Source organism: Conger conger, chromosome 9, assembly GCF_963514075.1.
Source record: "Conger conger chromosome 9, fConCon1.1, whole genome shotgun sequence".
Taxonomy (NCBI): Eukaryota; Metazoa; Chordata; class Actinopteri; order Anguilliformes; family Congridae; genus Conger; species Conger conger.
Genome location: NC_083768.1, coordinates 22,889,638 through 22,911,007, shown reverse-complemented (window position 1 = coordinate 22,911,007; position 21,370 = coordinate 22,889,638). Strand labels below are relative to the sequence as shown.

General features: G+C 42.1%; 1 protein-coding gene across 1 annotated transcript; it reads right to left on the bottom strand.

Annotated features, from left to right (window-relative positions):
* Position 1: 1 nt before the first annotated feature.
* Positions 2-16,541, bottom strand: mfsd2ab (MFSD2 lysolipid transporter A, lysophospholipid b). The gene is made up of 14 exons (XM_061255069.1): positions 16,327-16,541; positions 13,550-13,675; positions 12,208-12,332; positions 8,079-8,202; positions 7,844-7,922; positions 7,408-7,586; positions 7,002-7,092; positions 6,090-6,217; positions 5,845-5,928; positions 4,048-4,131; positions 3,341-3,453; positions 2,872-3,015; positions 2,244-2,420; positions 2-1,887 (listed from the first exon to the last, which is right to left on the bottom strand). Exons 1-14 carry the CDS (start codon positions 16,414-16,416, stop codon positions 1,833-1,835), a joined length of 1,599 nt encoding a protein of 532 aa, XP_061111053.1. The 5' UTR covers positions 16,417-16,541; the 3' UTR covers positions 2-1,832.
* Between the last annotated feature and the right edge of the window lie 4,829 nt (positions 16,542-21,370).

Here is a 21,370-nt window from a genome sequence, read left to right as displayed (position 1 = left end):
ATTTATATCAATTAGTATTTATTAACCTTTTGACATCATAAATTAAATCACAAATGTACATACCAATTAGTCACAGCACATCTTTGAAAAAGTGACATATTTACATGTTTCTTACAATATTTACAGTAAATATACACAACACCATGAATCATTGCTAATTCTAGCAGATTCCCATTTGTTAAGCACCAGATACATGACACATTTGGCAAACAATCTCCACATCAAAGCAAAAGAGTTTAACCGCATTTATTAAAGCAAAAGGCTTTAATCCAAAAAGTGTTTTTCATTTTTGGAGTTATTAATGCAATTGACAATATTAATGTATTTGTCATTTATAGTCACAGTATAAAGATTCAGCTGTATGTAGTTCTGGAACTGAAATATTATAGTGTTCAAGAACTGAAATATTATAATGCACTATGGTTATTGTAGGATACAAAATATTGAAATGTCACTTAAGTGTGTGACATTCTCCAATATAGGAATTCCTCCCCAAAATGGGAGACTGTGTGGTACATCAAGTTCTCCAACTTTTACTCATTATGCTTTGACAATTGTGCTTTTCCTCACGAATCACTGCTCCACTGAGACGAGAGGTGGCTGTGTAAATGCACGTACTAAAATAAACAATTTGATGTACATGTATATATATATATATATATATACACGTATACAAAAAGAAACCCTTCCTTCTTTGATAATAATATTTAAAGATCTTGGACACCCTCTTAGGCACGCAAATATTTCATGCTAATTAAGCAAAACTCCATCTGTATCCAAGCAGTTTTATCCCAAAAATGCACACTCCCTAATTTGACATTTCTGCTGGAGAACACTGCACCAAATGCACAAAATAAATAGGAAATTCCAACAATTACAAGAGCTGTACAATTCTACATTTGAATGTAATCATCTCCATTAGTAAAACAAAATACTTATTTTAAATAAATATTTAAATACAGAATTGGTCAGCCAAAGGGTTAGGTGCAACTGCTGATAGTTTCTTTTATGTCCCATAAAATAAAGCCTGTGTGGATTCGATAGTGCAAAAGAGAGAATGCTTTACAGTGTTGGTCTTTATGTTCGATTTGTCAACCTCAATGGCAAGAATGGACAATTCTTAAGAATCATTCACCAATCCGTTCATTTCATTAATAGACCAGTTTTGACCTGAGCGAACACCTTTTTTTGCTTACACCAACAACAGAAACATCCACTGTTTATTTACAGAGCCACCTATTCAGTAACAGGCTTGTGCTGGGTGTGGTGCTTTTCTGTTCATATTGGCATGTATAGTATTAACCATGGTTTCCGGTAGAATGGTCCTCAATTCAACAATGCCTTTAAATACCACTTGGTACCTTTCAGTACATCCGGACGTTTGTCAAATTAGCATTAGTGTGCAAAATGAAGTTCTCTTATTGTGCTTGATAGACTCAACACCAACGCAAACCTAGAACCTCAGTGTCACATTTCAAGTTTACCCAATTCTTGGTTTGGGTGCCCAGGGGTCCAATAGACTTCAAATACTTTACCACCAAGATTGGTGACCGAAAACACACACAAAAAAAAACAATACGAAACATCACATTTCAAAGTTTGTGCAACGAAACCAAAAAATATAGGCTGAGCCTCCCGTGGCTTCAACCAGAAATGGTCCAAGAGCTCCCAGGCATGACGGGTCAGGAAGATATCTCCCACAAAGACCCGTGGGCTTGCTCAACAGCAGTGATGTGGTTTGCAGACAATCGGCTCGGCTCCTCCACAGCCCGCCCCTGCTCTTGATTGGCCAGTGCAAAAAAATCGAAGGCTCCTGTCCCCCTGCACGGCTCCTACACCATGCTGCCCAGCTCGGTGGAGTCCGACTCAGAGTCCTGCTCACTGTCCCTGCAGGAAGACAGCGCAGCACCAGCATTAGGACCAAAGGCCGTAGTCAAAGGGTTATTTTAGCAGCCGGGCAACGCTTGGTAGACGTACAGGAAGCCTAACAAGTGCTCGGTAGACACTGTAGAATTATTAGAAGCTTACTGCAGCTTTCAAAAGAAAGTAGAAAGCCAAATGCACTCAGTGAGCCGGGGCCTAATAACACCAGGGATCATCAATGTTACAAGTGCAATTATTCACATTCTCCACCTTATACTTGACTACAACACAGTGAGAATCAGCATCACAAGGGCCAATGTGGCCTCAAAGGAATGCACAAGTGGCCACTACATACAGTTCAGTGCCAGGCAGGTCCTCACCTCAGCTCCTGTAGCAGTTTGCGGTTACCCTGCCGTGTCACCTCGTCGATGGGGTAGGTCTTGAATATTATCAGGCCAAGGATGATCAGCACAATGGGAGCCGGGGAGACCAGCATTTTCAGGGTTAAGTCCACCGCTGGAGGCTGCGAGCAGCCTCTTGTGACATACCCTGCAAAGCTGTTTTACAGAGAGGAAGTTTAGGCAAGGGAATGCAACGGACATTGTGTCCACTAACCGAATTATCGGTCAGTTAAATAAAGCTAAAAAGCGTCACACAAAGACCCAGTGCCCAGTGACCTAAAAGTACCTTTAAATCATACGTTTAAATCATGCGTTATAAGCTTATTGGACTAAATCTTCTTACATATCCAATTCCAGCAGAAAAGTCAAAGCAGGCCAAAAAGCAGTGAGGTATAATGTTCTTAAGCCATTATATCACGGGCAATGAGGCCATCTAACACTTCAGCTCTAAATCTGACATCAAAGTCTGGATTTTCTCACGTGCTACACATGTACCCACAAACATTTAATTTTGCACTGTACAGTCAGAAGGGGAGTGTGTGTGTGTGTGTGTGTGTGTGTGTGGCTGTGCGTGGGCGCAGAGTGACTGACTGAATTCTATACTCACTCAAGGCTCAGGGTGGAGACGCCCAGGGACACGCCAGAGGCGAACTTGGTGAAGAAAACGTAGAAGGAGTAAAAGATGGCCTCGTGCCCACAGGAGTCTGGGTTCTTCACCTTGAAATCATCCACTACATCCGGGAGCATGGACCTGCCAAGAGAGAGGCACACAGACTCCATCAGGGATGGCCAGTACCCCCAACAAGCCCCTAGGGTGCTTCTAAGAACTGCAAACTGTGTCTGGTTGGGTGTACCAAAATTCATAGAGGCCATGTAAGCCTTTCAAATAACCTTTCAGATGGGAAGCATTTTCTGACAAAAAAACATCTCATCCAAATAGGAGGTCAAACAAACACTGGTCTTATTTGTCAAACTATTAAAAAAAAGATAACCTGCAGAAGGACTATAAGGGAAGCATTGTGCTATATGAGGGCATCAGGCTTAGGCCAGCAGGCCCAGGAGGCTGCCTTGCTCACCAGGGCAGGAGGAAAGCTGCGGCCACACTGACCCCCGCGGCAAAGGACACGATGTAGGTCACGATCAGGTTGCTCTTGATGCAGACGATCAAAATCATGAAAGGAATGACTGACTGTGGGGAGAAAATGATGTGCATTACTTATTTGCTCAAAGGACAGAGCATACATCGGCAGTTGTCCTTAAATACCTTTCCCTGAGAGTTCAAAATGGGGCCCACCCAGTACATAAACCTGGCTCCCCAAAGGGTGTTTAAGTTTAAATTAGCATATATTTACAAATATTAGCAGACATTAGCAAATATTGGCTTTTCTTCACATGATGAAAAAGCTGGAAGAACATAATTTACTTTGACACTTTGCCAATGTTACATTAAGACAGCTAAGCAACAGGCAATTTAACTGCTTTGTAAATTAGCCATTTCAAAGTGTGCCCAGGGCATCATGAGAAGGAACACCAGCTCAGAGTCCACGGTTTCAACAGTAATCCAGCAGGTGGTGCTGTTGTTCCACATTCTTACTTACCAGATCTTAAGATCATAAGAGCAACTTCCTCATGATAATCAATTCAGGTCTGTCTTCTAAAACAAAAATGTAGCCAAGCCTGACTATAAAAAAGTTTTTGTTTTTTTTAAATGATTCAGAGGCCTGGTATGAGACACACCTAACACTCAGAACACAGACAAAACAAATCATTTCGAGGCACTTACAGAGATTCCACAGTAAACGGCAGTCTTCTTCCCAAACTTGGTCAGGAACCACTGCCAAAATGGAATGGTGAGTGTGGCAGAAAGCTGGAGAAAAAAGGGGAAAAAAGGCACTTTCAGACTGAGACAAATGAACTAAATGCAGAACTGCACAGAGCCAGTTTGATAAGAATGAGGAAAAACCACTGGAGTTTCACAGCAGAAGTAGGGTTCATTGAGAACATTGGGTGCCTGGGACAAATGTACACTGCCTCCCTTCTCAAACAGCCATTGTATAGGATTCATGTTGGGAGATGCATTCTGGGAGATGGCTGGTGTCAGAACCTCAGACTGACTTCCATCAATTGTGGGGTGTGGCAGAGCAGCTGGATCTGCACAGAAATCTGGATTCAGCAGCGGGTGGTGATTAAACTGAGGACCCCTCCCAAATTCCAGCAGTCGTCAAACTCCAACGAGTCCCCACGGCACAAAGAGGGGACGGACAAATACCCTGAAACACTGCAGTGGCACGGGCCCCAGAGAGCTCATGAGACAATATGCTTGAGGCAGATGTGAGAGCCAGTATGGGCCAGCAGAATCAGCAGAGACAGAGATTGCATAATCCAGTGCGGTCAGATCAGATGACCTCTCTTGTGAATTAACAGGCGCGAGACGCGATCCACTCTTAGTCTCAGCAGAGCACACAGCCGCGGCATGGCTATGCAATCACACACATCTACTCATTTTACTACTACTAACCTAAGATTTTTCTTCACAATGGGAAAAATACCACCCTTCGTATCACTTCTGGTAAATGATAACCGTTTTAGTGCAAGATCAGCATAAAAAAAGTTCAAATTCAGCAGCACTGAATGAGAGCTGCAAATGTTTTATTTCCTCGCCTGGCCTTCATCGAGCCAGGTTGCGAAACTCTGAAACCCAACTTTTATAGTCAGTCATTTCAACGCCAATGCACAACCTCACAGCTCAGAAATCTGGAAAAACAAAAGAAGAGAGGGGTGTGGAAAAGAAAAGGCCAGGAAGAGTGATGGATGGCTCGCCCACAAAGCTGGCTCTGTTTCCTCAATAGAGCGTCCTCTCACCCTGAAAATATCGCTGGACTGCAGGCGGGCTCGCCTGGGGGCCGAGACCAGGAACGCACAACGAAAATGATCATTTTCCCCCCGAAATCGGACTCATCAGACCGACATACCAAAACAACAAGATTAAAACTATGCATCGTCCGGCATCTGGGCACCTGAACAGACATCTGTTGATAATCGGTTGCTATGCATCTTGCGGGTGGTAACCATGCACTGCCAACTGCTGCGGCCAGTTTAACTCCAAAAAGGGATCCTTACGGAACAATTCACACAGTTATGATAATGATAAAGTGGTGGGTTGTACAGGTTCCTTTTTTGTCCAAACCCACAGCATTGAGGAAGTGGGGGAATGGGCGGAGAAAGTTGAGTCATTCTTTTGGGATTTACATGACTTTTTACATAGGGCAAGGAGGCCTTGAGGTTATGAGAAACCTTTAGAAGTCTTGCCCGAGGGCTGTCCTAAATATGAAATTCTTTCTTGGATTTGGTAAATTAATCCTCTTTTTTCAGTAATCTGACAACTTCTTGTGTTATTCAAGGATAAATTGCAATAGCCATAAAGTAATAAAGTATCATAGGACCTTCATGTGTACAGAAAGCTCTGTGTGAATAAGTGACCTGAAAGTACAGTGAATGTTTGTGTGGCCTTTTTCCATTTTATTAATCTGCAAATCAGCACACAATAAAGACAATGCATATTTCACGTAGAACAACTTACCATAATGACCAGGAGGATGTTCTGAAAGTCATTTCTGAAGCCCAAGGTGTAACTGCAGAACAGCGCAAAATTCCCTTCCAGCAGCTGTGGGGAAGCAGGAAAGCCAATAAGCAACCTCTAAAAACAGAACACATGCCAGCTTCCACAAGGCTACAGCTGCACCGATGCCAGAAGCTGGACGGGACGCCACACAAAACTAACAGTTTATGCACCGGAAGGAACCGGAAAGCCTGCGGTGAACCCACCATGAAAGCCAGCGAGGTGAAGAGGAATCCCATCACCAGCTTGGCGTACGGCTTGTGGCCCATGACCAGCCGCATGCCCTGGAAGAAGGACATGGGCTGCTCTTTCTTCTGAATCGGGCGGCTGGCATCTGAAGGAAAAGAAAGTGGAGCGCAGGGTCAGAATCGCTTATGGTGTGCCCGCGACATTCAGCGTTGTGATGAAACTCTGGCCCCAGATGACCAGGCGTCTGGGCTGATAAAGGCCCATTTCCATTACACAATTTCAACAGATATAATACAATTGCCATTGCAATTTAGCCACATGCTGGAGGATATGATAGATGTGACTCACATCGGCCATGTAACTGCATTTGCACAATGCTGATAACTGGAAATGAGGCATGAGGACCATATGGTCGGATAGGGTGGAGCGCTCTCTTCAACACACAGGGCTTATTAGCGTCTCCTGCAGCTGTTCTGCAGACGGTTCTGACAGAGAGCTCTCACTGTAGACGAAATGTGCTGTGATGAGTGTTTCCCCCCCTTTTCCCTTCCCTTAGGCAATCAATGGTTTCTCAAAGTCCACAGAGCCAGGCCTGTTGCAGTCCTGGGCACCTTCTTAAATCTGGAAACTCAGGGTGGCCAATGGGGCGGAGGGGGTGTCCATCTGGACGGCAGTTTGAACCAATCATAGCCGCGTTGCCTCTTCACACCCCTCTCCACCCTCTGTCAGTGGAGATTTGGTCATTTTGTCCCATGGTATTTTCTGTCTGCCAAAATGCCTCCCCCTCAAATCAAAACGGCACTTAATTTTGACTTTTTTGCTGAATTATAATTGATGGCTGAGCTTGTGACTTAATACTGATCTATTATGCAAACCACTACAGGCCCTGTATGGCAGAATTCTTAAACACAATCCAGTCAGTTCCTCACCTTTCTGTTCCCTCACTCCACAGAACAGGATAATCGCGCACAGGATGTAGATGATGCAGATGACACCTGACGCAATCAAGTAAGCTTCTCTCTGCCAGGAAACAAGCACATAGGAAACCATTAGCCAACAACAATGGCAGTGTAACCGAAAACCCGGTCACCACAAGAAACATGGGAGCCAGGAAACTCTGTTTCCCAGAGTGCCGATTGTGTTGTGGCACAACTTAGCTTTAGCATCATTTATTCAAAAACAAAGCTAGCACCAGAAATAATTAAGATAAAAGGTTAAGCCTCAACAGTATTTCTCTTATTTCATAAATGTGACTGATACTGTACTATGATGATATGATTAATATTTTCTTAGCCAAACCATTAGTAGAAGCCATATAAACCCAGAGAGCTGTACCGTTTGAGCTAGAGAAATGATTGGCTGGGTGATGTTGACATCAGTTCCCATCTGCTGCACTGAGGTGTTGGACACATTCAGGCCTACATCTCCAGGGTTACAGGGTGCATTGGCCCCGCCCACAATCTGGCCCTGGATGGCTGTGCCCAAGACCGTGCCCAGAACCTCCACTGTCATTCCTGAGAGAAGGAGGAATCAGTCAGCTACTTTTACAGCCAAGAGATACACAAGAAGGGTGACAACACAAAGCAGAAAAACATGCAATAGTCTGCCTTCTACCCTGAGGGGTTTAAATTTCCCTTGAGCCTTATAACAGACATTTAAATAATCCAGTCGGGTCTACTTCTGGGTTTTTCAAGTTCATTCACATGTCCTTGGGAATAAAGCCCATATCCAAGTGTTTCCCAGCAAGTCTGAATCAACCCCCGTCACTTACTATAGGCAGTGGCCGAATCCCGTTCTTCCTGTTCGGAGCTGATGAACATGGTGAGGGCGGAGTAGGGTACATGGAAACACTGAACGAGGACACACACACACACACAAAGCAAGTGAGCGCCACAGTAGAGTGAAACAGCCATTGCTGCATCACTTGTACTTTTATCAAGGTAATTTAATGAGAATTTGAAAACATTCTTTGAGTGGCTGGCTGCTTCACAGCTGCAGGGACGTACCGTTTGCAGGGTCTGGAAGAGGCAGTAGAAGACCAGATACCAGATGACCTTGCCTTGCTCAAATGGAGGGACGTACCAGATCAAGAAGTAGCACATCACCGCAAATGGGGTCGACAGCACAATCCTGCAGAATGTGGAAAAGACATAACATTACCTTATGGCAATTCATGAACCAATGCAAATACATGAATTCAAAAACACCCCAATTTAAACATTGTAGAATAAATAAACTGGTAGAGCAGCTTACAATCAACGAGGGCAATATATTTATCCAGTATCTCACAATGCTGCTTATCTTGCACCACAGGAATAACCTTGCTGCAGCACCAGGCCTGCACAGTAAGGGACACAGCAAAGCAGTCATACAAAGGAGAGGCAAGTCAAAGAAATAAAGGGCACCAGGGGACACAGAGTCACCAGAGTTTCCACCATTGCTTTTTTTTCAATCCAGTATTTAATGCACTCCTGACCCAAGAGAAGCGACGACTGGCAATAAAAATCAAGAGCAGGAAAAGGACACGCTCTCTTCTGGTTAATCCATTTCCTAATAAAGAATATTAAATATTAAATACTGATGTTGAGAATTTGTTTTCGGCATTAAAAAAAGCAAAAGGGAGTTGAGATTGGAACACATCCTTATCTTCCATATACACAAACCCACGCACAGATATGGGCAGAGTAAGAGATCATTCCGGCTGACTGTGACATCAGTGGAGTTATGTTAACCTGGAAGCGGTGACGACTGAGGAAAGTCTCCCCCTGCTTCCTCGGACTGGTACGTTTCCTTCCTCACCCGAGAGGATTAAGCAATACAAAACACGGACGCATTTTCACTTCATGACTCAACATGCACGCATTTCTTGTTGCCCAAAGCAACAATAACAAGAATGGCATACATGTTACTACATAATCCAAATAAGGTCTGGAAATTTTTTACAGTCTGTGTACATTGCATTGTACAGTGTTTCACAAGCAGCCTACTTCTATTCATTTAAACTATCGGTAGAGCCAGTCAAGATTATTTTGTGATGAAAGTTTCTTTTTTTTCATAGCATACAGGATTTGGTGCTAGGCGTCTTGGGTGTGGTAGCAGTGTGGTCATCAAGACAAAGCATATCATCTAATGGTCCAAGCTAAAAAGCACTTTGACCAGCCAGTTCCCATGGGTTTTGGTTGAACCAGTTCTGATTCTGTCTATTATTCCCGTTGTGTTTGGCATTTGGTTCAGACAGTAATGATCCCCCATTCTGCATGTCTAAGCACTGAATATCAGGCAATCGTTAGGTGTGGTGTTCAGTAGGTGTGGTGTTGCCAGTAGTACTTGGATATAGAATTACTGTAAATGTAAATTAAGCACCCGTCTTATCTGATGACATAAATGAATGCATAGGCAGAGGACATGATATTCAAGAAGGCCTAATTATATCAAAGCATCTCCAATCATAGATTTAGAATCTGTCCAAAATGGCTCCACACCTTGCATCCCTTCTACCATTCCCTTTAATGGGCTGTTAGATTCTATAGTTACCTTACTATACGCCTGAACAGCAGCCTCACATTTCAAACCCAGGTTATATTTTAGTTCTTTGAAACCTGCTTATCGAGAAGCAAGCAATTTGAATAGTTCTAGCTGAAATGGCTACAAACTGTTTTTACGCAGCAATTTATTTTATTCCATAATGTAATGTTCCAAAATAAAACACACACACACAAACGGTTTGCTCATTGTTACTGAATTTACTCAGAAACAGGAAAGCCAAAAAAAAAGAAAAGAAAACAAAAAAAAAACCTTCAGCAGCACATTTGGGTCCTGTGTGTGGCAAGTTTACCATGGGGTGGCAGTTGGTCTAGAACTGCAGACACTACACGGAGCTACACGTCCTCCTGCAAAATCTGAACCGCAGTAACCCCATGGATTCCTCAAGCACTCAGACATTTCTGAAAGAGCACACTCGCTTCCCATTGGCTTGATTGGTCAAAATCAGTGGTGTGTTGTGGGCTGGACCAACCAGAATTCAAAGCCCTCCCCCACCCCTCCCCCTGCATGCAGGCTTAGAGAAAACCTCCTCCCAGTGCCTTTGGCAAAATGCTTCCCCCCCCCCCTCCCCCCCGATTCATATCCTTTCCGGTGCCAGTTAAGACATACTTGTCATACCGCCTTTTGGTGCTCTTTTTTATGTGGTACTGATATGCAAGTACTTTATTCCATTTGAACCTACATCCATACATCCATTCTGACCATGATATAAGAATTTAAATGAGGAGGTCATTTTAAGAGTTACATGGCTAGGTGCGGTTTGGGGGTGCCTCTACCAAACGTGTCACTGACATCCAGTCAGGCTTTCGAAATACAACCAACAAAGGATTCAAAAATGTAAAAAAAAAAAAGAATCAAAAGGATGCCAAACAGCACTGCATTCATTGAAAATTAGCACACTGTAGCAAGTGGCAACAGGGAGCAGAGATTGTTTGGGGAGATGTTCACATATGCTGCCCTCAATTCCGACAAAACAATGAAAACAATGGAGGGTACATGGGGTCAGATCAAGAAAGCTCTTTGAGACGTTTATTGTATATACAAAGAGTTGTTTTGGTCCGGTTTCTATTCTCTCTACAGCAAACCTCACATACGTTTACCAACTATAACTACCCCACTGTATATAACTTAAAGGGTTGCTGCATTGGACAATTTCGTTATTCACAAACAATCATTGTTCTAGGTGATTGGTTCTTTGTTGTGGTTGTACAACTGCTGATTTTTTTCTTAATTGTGTTATACCATTTATAACACATATTTCTGCATTTGAATTATGTTTAGTGCTTCCTGACGACCCCCAGTCTACTGTACTTGTACTAAGACAGTGGCACCACAGATAAATTACAGTACTATCAACAGAAAGTCATAGAGGGTTCAATGAGCTATAGATACTGAAACGTACAAATGGATACGTTTCCAATTCTGCTCACCAACTGCAGTACTGCTTTAGCAACATACAGTATCGAGCTGTCAAATACACCCCTGTAACACAATCATTGCGTAAGTCGCAGATGAATAATTGTCAGTTTATGCAACTTCTTTGACATTAAAAATGAAAAGAGAATGCCTGTCAAATAGGTTGTGTGTGACAGGGGACTGGAGGGGGTGAGAGTTTGTGTGGTAGAAGGAAGGAGGTGACATCCTTTATGATCTCAGGGATAAATGCCCTTAACCAAAAACAACAGCACCAGAAACAGACGTCCCTTTTGTCTCTACCCAATGTCCCATTATTAACAGGCTGAAGTCAGCTCCTCGGTATAGTTTGTGATGCTGTCTCCAAAATCCCCAGACACCCTGGCCACATTGTCACTACAAATTATATCTCCTAAAGTAACAGCCAAAGGTTGAGAACTAGGCCCCTGGCAAAAATAAAGAGTAACATGTTCCATTCGCAAGAAGCCATCCTACAATTTAACCATTTAACAGCAAGGGGTGGCATTTGCCATGTCCAAGTCAAGACCAGTTAATGAAACTCCAGGCCTCTTAAATCTCTGTGGGGTTTAAATAAAGGCAACTTGAGAGCCACTTGACAACTTCTCTAAAGACATGGTAACAGAAACCAGGAACAGAAAATGAAAACTACCTAGAGATCCCCGAACATACCACAGGCAACACTGGCACTGCCCTATGCCTCTAGCCAAAAAAAACTGTTGTAACACCCAGAAAATGCCACTGAACCTACACAACAACATCGGAACCTAACCTGTCCAAAAATGCATGTCATTACCAAGCCAACTGGGGTCAACTTCCCCCAGCTACAAAAATAGCAACAAAGAGTGAATCTGGGCAGGTTGCCCGCAGGACAGAAAGCCTACTGGAGGCATTAGGCCTACCCCAAATGGTGAGGAGACAGAATGTTTCATACATTTGCCAGTTAATCATCCAAAATAAAATCTCAAAAATAAAATAAAATGTACCAAAGCGGTCATTCTGAAATGGCTACCATCCAGTTCTTGAAGGAAAGAACATGAGTGGCTGTCAGTAATGCTGTCGGAAGAATACCTATTCCTACTCTACTGGACGGCTCACAGCTTCAGAACTGAACTGAAATCACACAGGTCCAGAAGACCAGGTTAGACCAGGTTCACGTACCAGGGCAACATCCTCCCGAAGCGGGTCCATGGGCTGCGGCTGACGAGGAAGCCGACGGTGGGATCCGTCACGGCATCCCAGGCTCGGCCTATGAACAGGATTATGGAGGCATAGAAAGGGTCCAACTAGCAGAAAAAGGAAAAGAACACTAATAAGGCAGCTGTCCCAAATAAAAGGTGCTCAAAACTTGTGTTGAAAGTGTTACTGTGTACACACTGGAGACTGTTGAGTTGAACAGTCAAGCAAATGTACTGTAACATGACTTTCATGGTCAAAGTAGTGAGAGCCTAGTAAGTAGATTTGACAACCAGGATGCTACTTTGGGTATGACTCATGATATTGACATTGCTTTCATTGTTCAAGACTGATCAAGGAAATTCTGAATAATTATATTTGGTTGATCTAAAGAAGAGAGAGCTAGCACTACTTCAGAACATTTATGACAGCTGTCGTTCAATGATTCAGAACAGATATAGCACAATAACAGTTTATGTTTATAATGCTAAAAAATACAGAAAGCAAATGCCTTTCATTTTGATGTTCTTAGGCATTGCTTTCTTCTAATGATTACAATGCAATCTCTCAAATGCAAAGTGGTTAAACACATCCAACATATACAGTTAAAATAAGTTACAAAACATTATAACTGTCTGGTACTTCTCAGAAACAATGTTGATAAACATGAAACAATGAAAACTGGAACATTGTATATTTCACAGTGATTGACCAGAAACACTGGTGGGGGGGGGGTAATAACCAGAACTCCAGGGTCACAAAGTTCATGTAGTCTAAAAGCTTTAAGCATTGACTGATACATAATATCAAAATTGCATTTCATTAGCCTAAAAAAGTGACATGATCATTGTCATTCTTGTTAGGGGCAAAAAAAAAATCCCTTGTACAGTGAGAATGTTTTACCTACTGCAGTATATTGGACATTAAAACAGGAAATCACAAGTTCCTACAAATCAAACTGTGGGAGGCCAAGGCAGCACACCCTCTTGTCCATGACATTGTGATAAACGTCAAAAGATATTAGAACAAGTCTTAGGCTTGGCTTTATTCCTTTTAGACCAGTTTTCATAGCCCTTTAATGACACTGTACAGTCTCACACTGTGAGTTCAACATCAATAGGCTTGAGCCGGATTCATATAATAAGGCCCCCATTGTTAACACGCACTGATGGTCACCCAAAGGCGTGACTGTAACAGGGGGCAGACAGTGATACGCTACTCCATCTGAAGGGAGTTAGCCTCATTATCCCCTTTGACAGCGTGTGCACTGTTCTCGGTCTGCACGGCGAGAGGTGTGAGAACTCAGCGGGCTTCAGAGATGACTCACCTGAGCTACATCCAGAAGGTATATCTGCAGGAAGAAGCCGATCGCACATCCAGTGATCTGGTAGGGGGCCCCTCCAATGGCGTAGCACAGCTTATTGCACACGGACAACCGGCCCTTCTTCTCACGCTGCAAATGAAGAATAAATCGTTAGAAGTTAAGAACAGAGTATAAAATGATCCAATGAGATCCCAGAAACTGGGGGAAACACAGCTTGGGGAGGGGTGTGCAACCGATTACCTTCATAGGACTTTTCCCATTTAAAATTGATTTCAAGTGCATTTTTACACTCATTCATTTTTACCACTTGACAGCCACCAATTGAGAATGTTTAAACGGCAATACTTGAGTCAGCCAGCTACTTGAGTCAGCCAGCTACAATTTGAAGATCATGTTTTTGGGGGGTTTTTTCCACATGCTAAAACCGCATTTCACCTAAGGTAGTGTGTCTAAGGGCATGACGTTTACCTCAAGTGCATCTCCAGGTTTCAAGACATAATCAAATTTTCTTTATCCTATGCTAGACAACAATTGGGTCATAGTTTCACGCGTAGTGAGTATTTCAGCACAGCAGTACATCTTGGTGCACCAGACTGGGGGAACTGAATACTAGATAAGATTCCTCACCCAATAGATGTCAGTTTGTACAGTACCCACTGTGATATTGGAGTTTGACTTGTTACAAGCCACATGGCATGCAAATGAATGAGGTTACTGTTAATCTCCCGAGTGTTGTATGCTCCTCCCAGCTAAGACACTGATTGGCCGGAAAAATGGGATGTTAGTCAGTTCAACATTCCAGCCTAGCCCAAAGTCAGATGGTAGGGAATACAAAGTCAGCACACACGCACATGTGAACATAATACACACGAAAACACCCAAACACCCTCTACCTCAGCCAAACTGAAGAATCCTCTACCTGGTGCCTCCCTCAAGAAACATCTGACCACTTAATTTCATGAGTGTTATGAGAGACAAGATTACAAAGTAAACTCTAATTTGGGAGAAAGTACTCAAGCAAGTATACAAGACTACAAATTTACCACTACAGACATCCGTGTTAACAATGATGACATCAGATGACAGCATCTTATAGTACTTTCAGTGGCACACCCATTATTTATACAATACTGCAGGGTGACAGACATGAACCAGCTTGTGTTTCAGGGTTATCACAAACCTGTCATGGCTGAAACTCGTGTTCCCTAAAGAAGAGTATTTTCACATATTAAGACAGGAACACACAAAACAGGATAGTTTGCTTTACAGGCGGGTGGCTTTTTCACTACATAGCAACTGACTGTTTTGGAGTGGTGCCTGCCAACCAACCTACAATCCTACAAGGTCTGCTGGCACTGACGCAGTTTGAACGGAAAGCCACACGGTCTCATATTTCTGCATGTCTTTAACAACTTTCACTGAGACCAGAGACACAGACACATACAGTACAAACTGGAAGATACAGTCACAGTTAACTACAGTATACACAGAACCACAAACGCAGCAATTAACCTTTCTACTCATTCTTAAACCACTTTATGGATGCATGCATCTTAAACTTTTTATTTTCTCATTGCTATAAAATTGGCATGACAATGTCACATGAACTGAGCTAAAGCAACTATATGGTACCAGGAACCTCCAAACTTTGTAGTGTGTTTGACGGCTTCGTTGGCATCAGACTTTGATTTGTGATGTATTGGGTGGCAGAAGAAAACTTATTATTTACAAATTAGATGTTTTAAGGTCAATTGCGTCTCATCTTCAACATACATTTATTCTAAGCAGGAAATCAATGTGCAAATGTAGGTAGATAGCAGATGAATAATGCCTAACTAAATTATTCAAAAGTAATACGAAGTACAAAATCTTATGAAACGTTCTGCAGTAGCCTAAACTTTGTGCAGGGACGTAAAATGATTCTTAAAAATGTGAGTGAATTTATTTGGCGGGACTATAAGCCACTTCCAGAAGAAAAAGGACATCCAATAGCATAATGAACTTTGTAGGCAGCCTACTGTATTGAATATTTCCCGTATTGGTTTCAAGTAATACTTTCTAGATCGGTGGTTTCCGAGCGCAGGGTATGAACTGAAAAGCGCTTTTAATCGAGAATTCCCAGTGGCCAAGCAAGCAACCACCCTCATGATGTGAATGACACGTAGCGCTGTTCAACGTGGAAAGACGAGGAGCTTGTAGCCCATTTTCCAAATAGGCAATAAGAAATAAAAGTAACGAACGAAGCATTTTTAGTTGAATGAAATATTGCAACGCCGATAGCTATAGCAATATGCTGCCTATGCCAAAGGGAGACCATTTTGTACAGGTCATTTTTGGACCGCAATTCAGAAGTATAGGTTTAAAGTCGGTGCATTCATTGCTATGCTAAAAATGCACGCTGCCGCTGGGTTCAATGGGCTACATTACCCTATATCGGGGAAAACGGGAAAATTTGGATTTCCATCCACTTGTAGTACATAACTACCGGTTTATCAATAATACACCTGGGTGAGTTTGTGTGAACCCACCACGTTTATCAGCGTTTAAAAAAACATTCCAGGATAAAATTATTTGAAATTAAATGTTTCGAAAATGGTAGTAGAGACAATATAATCCACGCGTGCCGCGTTTGCACAAGATTCTACCGTTGATGCATTCCACAACATATATTATGTAATGGTAGCCAATAGTTTAGTTTCGTCAAGAACAAACAACCGCTAGGCTAATATCCATAACATGATACAATAATTAATGTTAATCAAAGGCAAATACCAACTTACCTTCGCTAATCTGACACCATCTGGGCTCGTTGGTTTATTTTGTAATAAACTTGTAGCGGAAAATTGTTCTGCTCCTTCTCCTTTGGCCATATTTCTTTATTGACTCAAAAAATCCCGAATTACGTCTGTAATTATACACTAACGTAACCACAACGAATTGGTAGCATACGGAGCGCGGTGTGATTTAAAATGAATCTGACCAGGCAATGGTATTGCCAATGTAGTCGTAGTAATAGCGTTAGGTCTCCACCCCTTCATGGAGTCATTCATTCTGTTTTGAGCACACGACCCCGCCCATTCCTCCTCCACCAGGCAAAATAAGGTGCGACGATAACGCTTCTCAAAAATATTGTCTTTTTTATCTAGGCTACATATTACGTCTATAACTAGGAATTTGTTAATTCCTGTAAAACCCAGCCAAGCAGTTTAAGAATGGTTGTCTACCATCTTTCTTCGTAGGCTATATTGTTTTAGGCAAAATGTTTTTTGCCTATCCTATATAGGCTACGTTCTACACGTGTGCCTAGCTATTAGACTACTTTCTAGGAAACCATGGTATTGTACATACTCCCACGGTTGTTGAAGGGGTATGATTGAAAATAAATATAGCTGATACATAGTTGGAAGATAACGATTTAACATGTTCAGTAAATTATACCATGGCTAGCAATGTAAGGGAATTTCAATAGCACCAGTCACAATTTTGAGAATGGATGTATATGCAAAATAGGCAAATATGATCATAACAGCTCAGTTAGGGCACTGCGTGTAGTTGAATAATGCATTCAACAGTTTGTCTTTACTGGTGAAAAACATAATTTTTCTGGTTTCTGCTTATTTTGCGTATGTTCTATAAAGCTTGGAATCACCTTGCTTTTTTATGATATAATATTTTATTTTCTCTTTTTGTAATCAAACAATTCACACGCAGACTCAAAGCTTGCATAACGCAATTTCTGCAGATTTGTCAGCTGCAAATCTCCCGTTCTACGAAATCTCAAAGTTGTTCTCTTGGATTCACATCAGGTGATTGGGAAGGCCACTGAAGAACATTGAACTTATTGTCATGTTCATGAAATCTGTTTGAGATTACTTTTGCTTTGTGACGTGGTGCATTCCTATGCTGGAAGTGGTTATTAAAAGATGGGTACATTGTGGCCATGTTGGGATGCACATCGTCAGGAAAAATACTGAAATACACTGTGGCATTCAAGCGATGATTGATTGGTATTAACAGGCCCAAAGTGTGCTAATAAAATATTCCCCATACTATTACACCAATGCCACTGTTGACAAGGCAGGTTGGGTCCATGAATTCATGCTGTTGCCACCAAATTCTGACTCTACCATTTGTATGATTCATCGGAAATGGATATTTATCAAACCAGGCTATGTTTTTCCAGTCTTCAACTGTCTAGTTTTCGTGAGCCTGTCCCCAGTGCAGACTCAGCTTTCTGTTCTTGGCTGACAGAAATGGAACCTGACGTGGTCTTCTGCTGTTGTAGCCCATCCGCCTCGAGGTTTGAAGTGTTGTGCATTGTGAGAGATGCTTTTCTGCTCACCACAATTGTACAGAATGGTTATCTGGTTACCTTAGCCTTCCTGTCCGCTCAAACCAGTCTGGCCATTCTCTATTGACAACTCGCATCAACAAGGCCTTTCTGTCTGTTTCAGAACTGCCACGCACTGGATGTTTTTGTTTTTAGATTCTCTAGATACTGTTGTGTGTGAAAATCCCAGGAGATCAGAAGTTACAGAAATACTTGAATCAGCCCATATGGCACCAACAATCATACCACAGTCCAAATCACTGAGATACATTTTTTCCCCCATTCTGATGGTTGATGTGAACATTAACTTCAGCGATTGGCTGATTAGATAATCACATGATTAGTAAATGGTACATAGTAATTTGACATTTATATAGCGCCTTTATCTAAAGCGCTATACAATTTATGCTTCTCATTCTCCCATTCATACATACACACACCAATGGCAATTGGCTGCCATGCAAGGCACCAACCAGCTCTGTAGGTATACAGGTGTTCCTAATAAAGTCCTCAGTGAGTGTATATATACACTCATTAAACACTGTATTTGGTATCTATTGAACTTATTTGTTTTACTTATTGGTCTTCTGCTGTTGTAGCCTATCCACTTAAGAGTTTTGAAGTGTTTTGTGTTCAGAGATGCTCTTCTGCATACCACTGTTGTAATTTGTGATTTTTTGTTTTACTTTCACTTTCCTGTCAGGTTTGACCAGTCTGGCTCTTCTTCACTGACTTCTCTCATTAACAAGGCATTTTTTTCCACAAGAACTGCTCTTCACTGGATGTTTTTTGTTTTTCGCACCATTCTCTGAAAAGTCTGGAGACTGTTGTGCGTGAAAGTCCCAGGAGATTAGTAGTTTCTGAGAAGAACCTGGCACCAATAATCATTCCATGGTCAAAGTCACTTAGATCACATTTCTTCCCAATTCTGAGATTTGGTCTGAAAAACAGCAGAACACATGATTGGCTGATTAAATATTAACCAGCAGGTGTAAAGGTCAGCCTAATAAAGTGCCCACTTGATTTACTTTATGTATGCTCCACTTGTACCACCATGCATTATTTTCTACATTAATAACACCATTAAAAATACTAAATGCTGTATGCCTCAAATGAGCAAGAAGAAAATAGCTAATTTTACATTCATTCTTATGGTACTTTCAGGTGAGAGCAGTGTTCAGAAGAGACACCGCCGTCAGTCCTGGTCTCAGGGTCAGCCACGTGGCGTTTGGTGTACATACAGATAAGCAATAGGATCCTGCCAAAAGTCCCACCCACACCAATGTATTTAGATGCCTTGGCCAAGTCCATATACCTTTCTGTGGCCAAGTTCAGACAGACCATTCCAACGAAAGTGTGTCAATAGTAGATAAGATGAAAGTCTGTGTGGTGGTGTGAGTTAACAAAGAGAGGGGCAATGAAGATGCATTCATGCTAACGCTCTGGCTTAATTTTTTGGTGAAATGAAAATGAGGGAATGAAAAAATCAGAACTGCACTTTGAGAGCTGATGTCATTAAAGACTGAAACCAGGGGAATCCCCATAATATCCCCTTGCTACAATAAAGAATGGCAAATGGCAAAATTAACAACCGGGATCTGAAAATGAGAAATAACCCGAGAGACCATCAGTCTGTTTAAAAGGGAAAAGGACTACATTGGATCACGCCCTAATAATTCTTACCAAGGAAATTCGTACAGGGGAAACAGGCTTCAGACAGGACTGTACATTCCATTATTCTGCAAAACATGTCACAATGTACCAGAACAGGTCCTCCGTGTGTTCTCGTAAGAAATATTTCACAGGAGTGATAGTACCTCCCTAAAGAAGGTGACAAATCTATGACAGATACTTGTGGAAAAGTGCAGCGAATAAAAAACCACAAACTGCAGCACAGCCAAGTCATTCACAGTGAGCACAAGTGTAATGTGGAGACAGATGTTTGACAGGGTAGCCCCCCTCTGCCAACTGCATTCCATTCTTCCGGCAGTGCACTGGATCACAAAGCGATCAAGAGAAGGACAAGGGCTTCGTATAGGACATTGCAGCCATGTCACAAAGCCATTAGCGCTTCTGCGTCATGGTTTTAAGTATTGTCTCATGAATAATGACAAAAGAAAGGCTTCACAGTACTGAGAAACAAAATCGACAAGGTTGAAGTCAAATTTGGAAAGGCCAGCCTGGACATTCTCCAACATATCAGACAGCATAGAAGTGTTAAAACTGTTGACCTCTATACACAATGGACGCAATGAACTTTCACACTCCAAATGCATCTCAGGAGACCATTTCTCTATATTATGTTATGTTACATTAATTTAGCAAATGCTCGTACTTAGAGCAGCTTACAATTTAGGAGAACATACTGTAACATCTTACAGCTACAGATTACAGCATGGGAAGAACAACCTTACTCAGACCAAGCAGTGTCCAGCTGGCTTCCAGATAAGTAGGAGTCAATGTGGGGTATAGCTGAGGTATCTGAGGACACCATCCGGCCCTCTAAGTCACTGCTTTTCAAAATGGATCCAGTAGAGAGAGCTTTAAGGCAAAGGGAAAGTAAGGACCAAACATTATCTGATGTACTTTGGCCTTGGGGGGTCCCCACAAATAGACCACCAAGACCTGATAGTCTGGAAGATCTATGCGCAGACAGACTGGGGCAAGTTCAAATAAGGAAGGGTGATTTATACATTTGACATTTCAAACCAGAAAAAAGGAACAGAGGTAGTTTATAGGTTCAGTGCTCTCTTGTCTCTAAGCTAAAATGTACAGCCCAGACATGCACCATAAATCGTCTGTACAATGTGTTTTACAGTGCAGTGTGTAGCATTCAAGGCAAACAAAGTCCTACATGATTCCGCCTAATGACATGGTGGGTAACAAGCGAACGTCAATCCGGTTTGATTAACACAGTCTTTAACAATGGCGAAATCAGTGTCTCGCGGTTTTTGCTGTAATAGCATCCTTTAAGAGGAAAGACGTTTGATCACGCCAAACTGTACAATCGCATGCAACATGGGGAGGGCCTGGGAGTCTGGTGGGGGAGTGAATAAAACCCAGGTAATACATTGGCTAGGTAAGTGTCCAGAACCAACCTGAGGCCCGGGCAGTTCTCAGAAGCAACCAGAGATTGTGTCCATACTGTACTGAGAGAACATCTGGCACCATGACCACTTTGCAATGAAGACAGTCTGGGGAAAATATAGATTTTTTTTTTAACTATGTGGAAACCTTTCTTTTTCCAAATTTGGGGTTCATGTTTGGCTGTGTAACGCTCCCTCCTGGTTTCTTGGTTAACTAGTTTGTCCCACTTACAAGTTCCTCATTCACTAGTGATGAAATCACAGGTTCTTTTCACATTGTCATTTGTTTTTGATTATGACAACAGTTCCGAATGACGAAAAAATGGAAACACTGCATTAATCTAAAACACAAAAGGAGCAAGCAGATCTGTGAGATCACATGTACACAATTCCCAATCCTGAATTGTG

What these genes read in the sequence shown, in the direction of transcription:
- mfsd2ab (XM_061255069.1), bottom strand. Translation starts at nt 16,416, where the DNA reads ATGGCCAAAGGAGAAGGAGCAGAACAATTTTCCGCTACAAGTTTATTA. An exon ending in TCTTCCAGACCCTGCAAACG is followed by an intron (nt 7,923 to 8,078) that starts GTACGTCCCTGC and finishes GTCCTCGTTCAG; the next exon opens with TGTTTCCATGTACCCTACTC. An exon ending in AAACTGCTACAGGAGCTGAG is followed by an intron (nt 1,888 to 2,243) that starts GTGAGGACCTGC and finishes GTCTTCCTGCAG; the next exon opens with GGACAGTGAGCAGGACTCTG.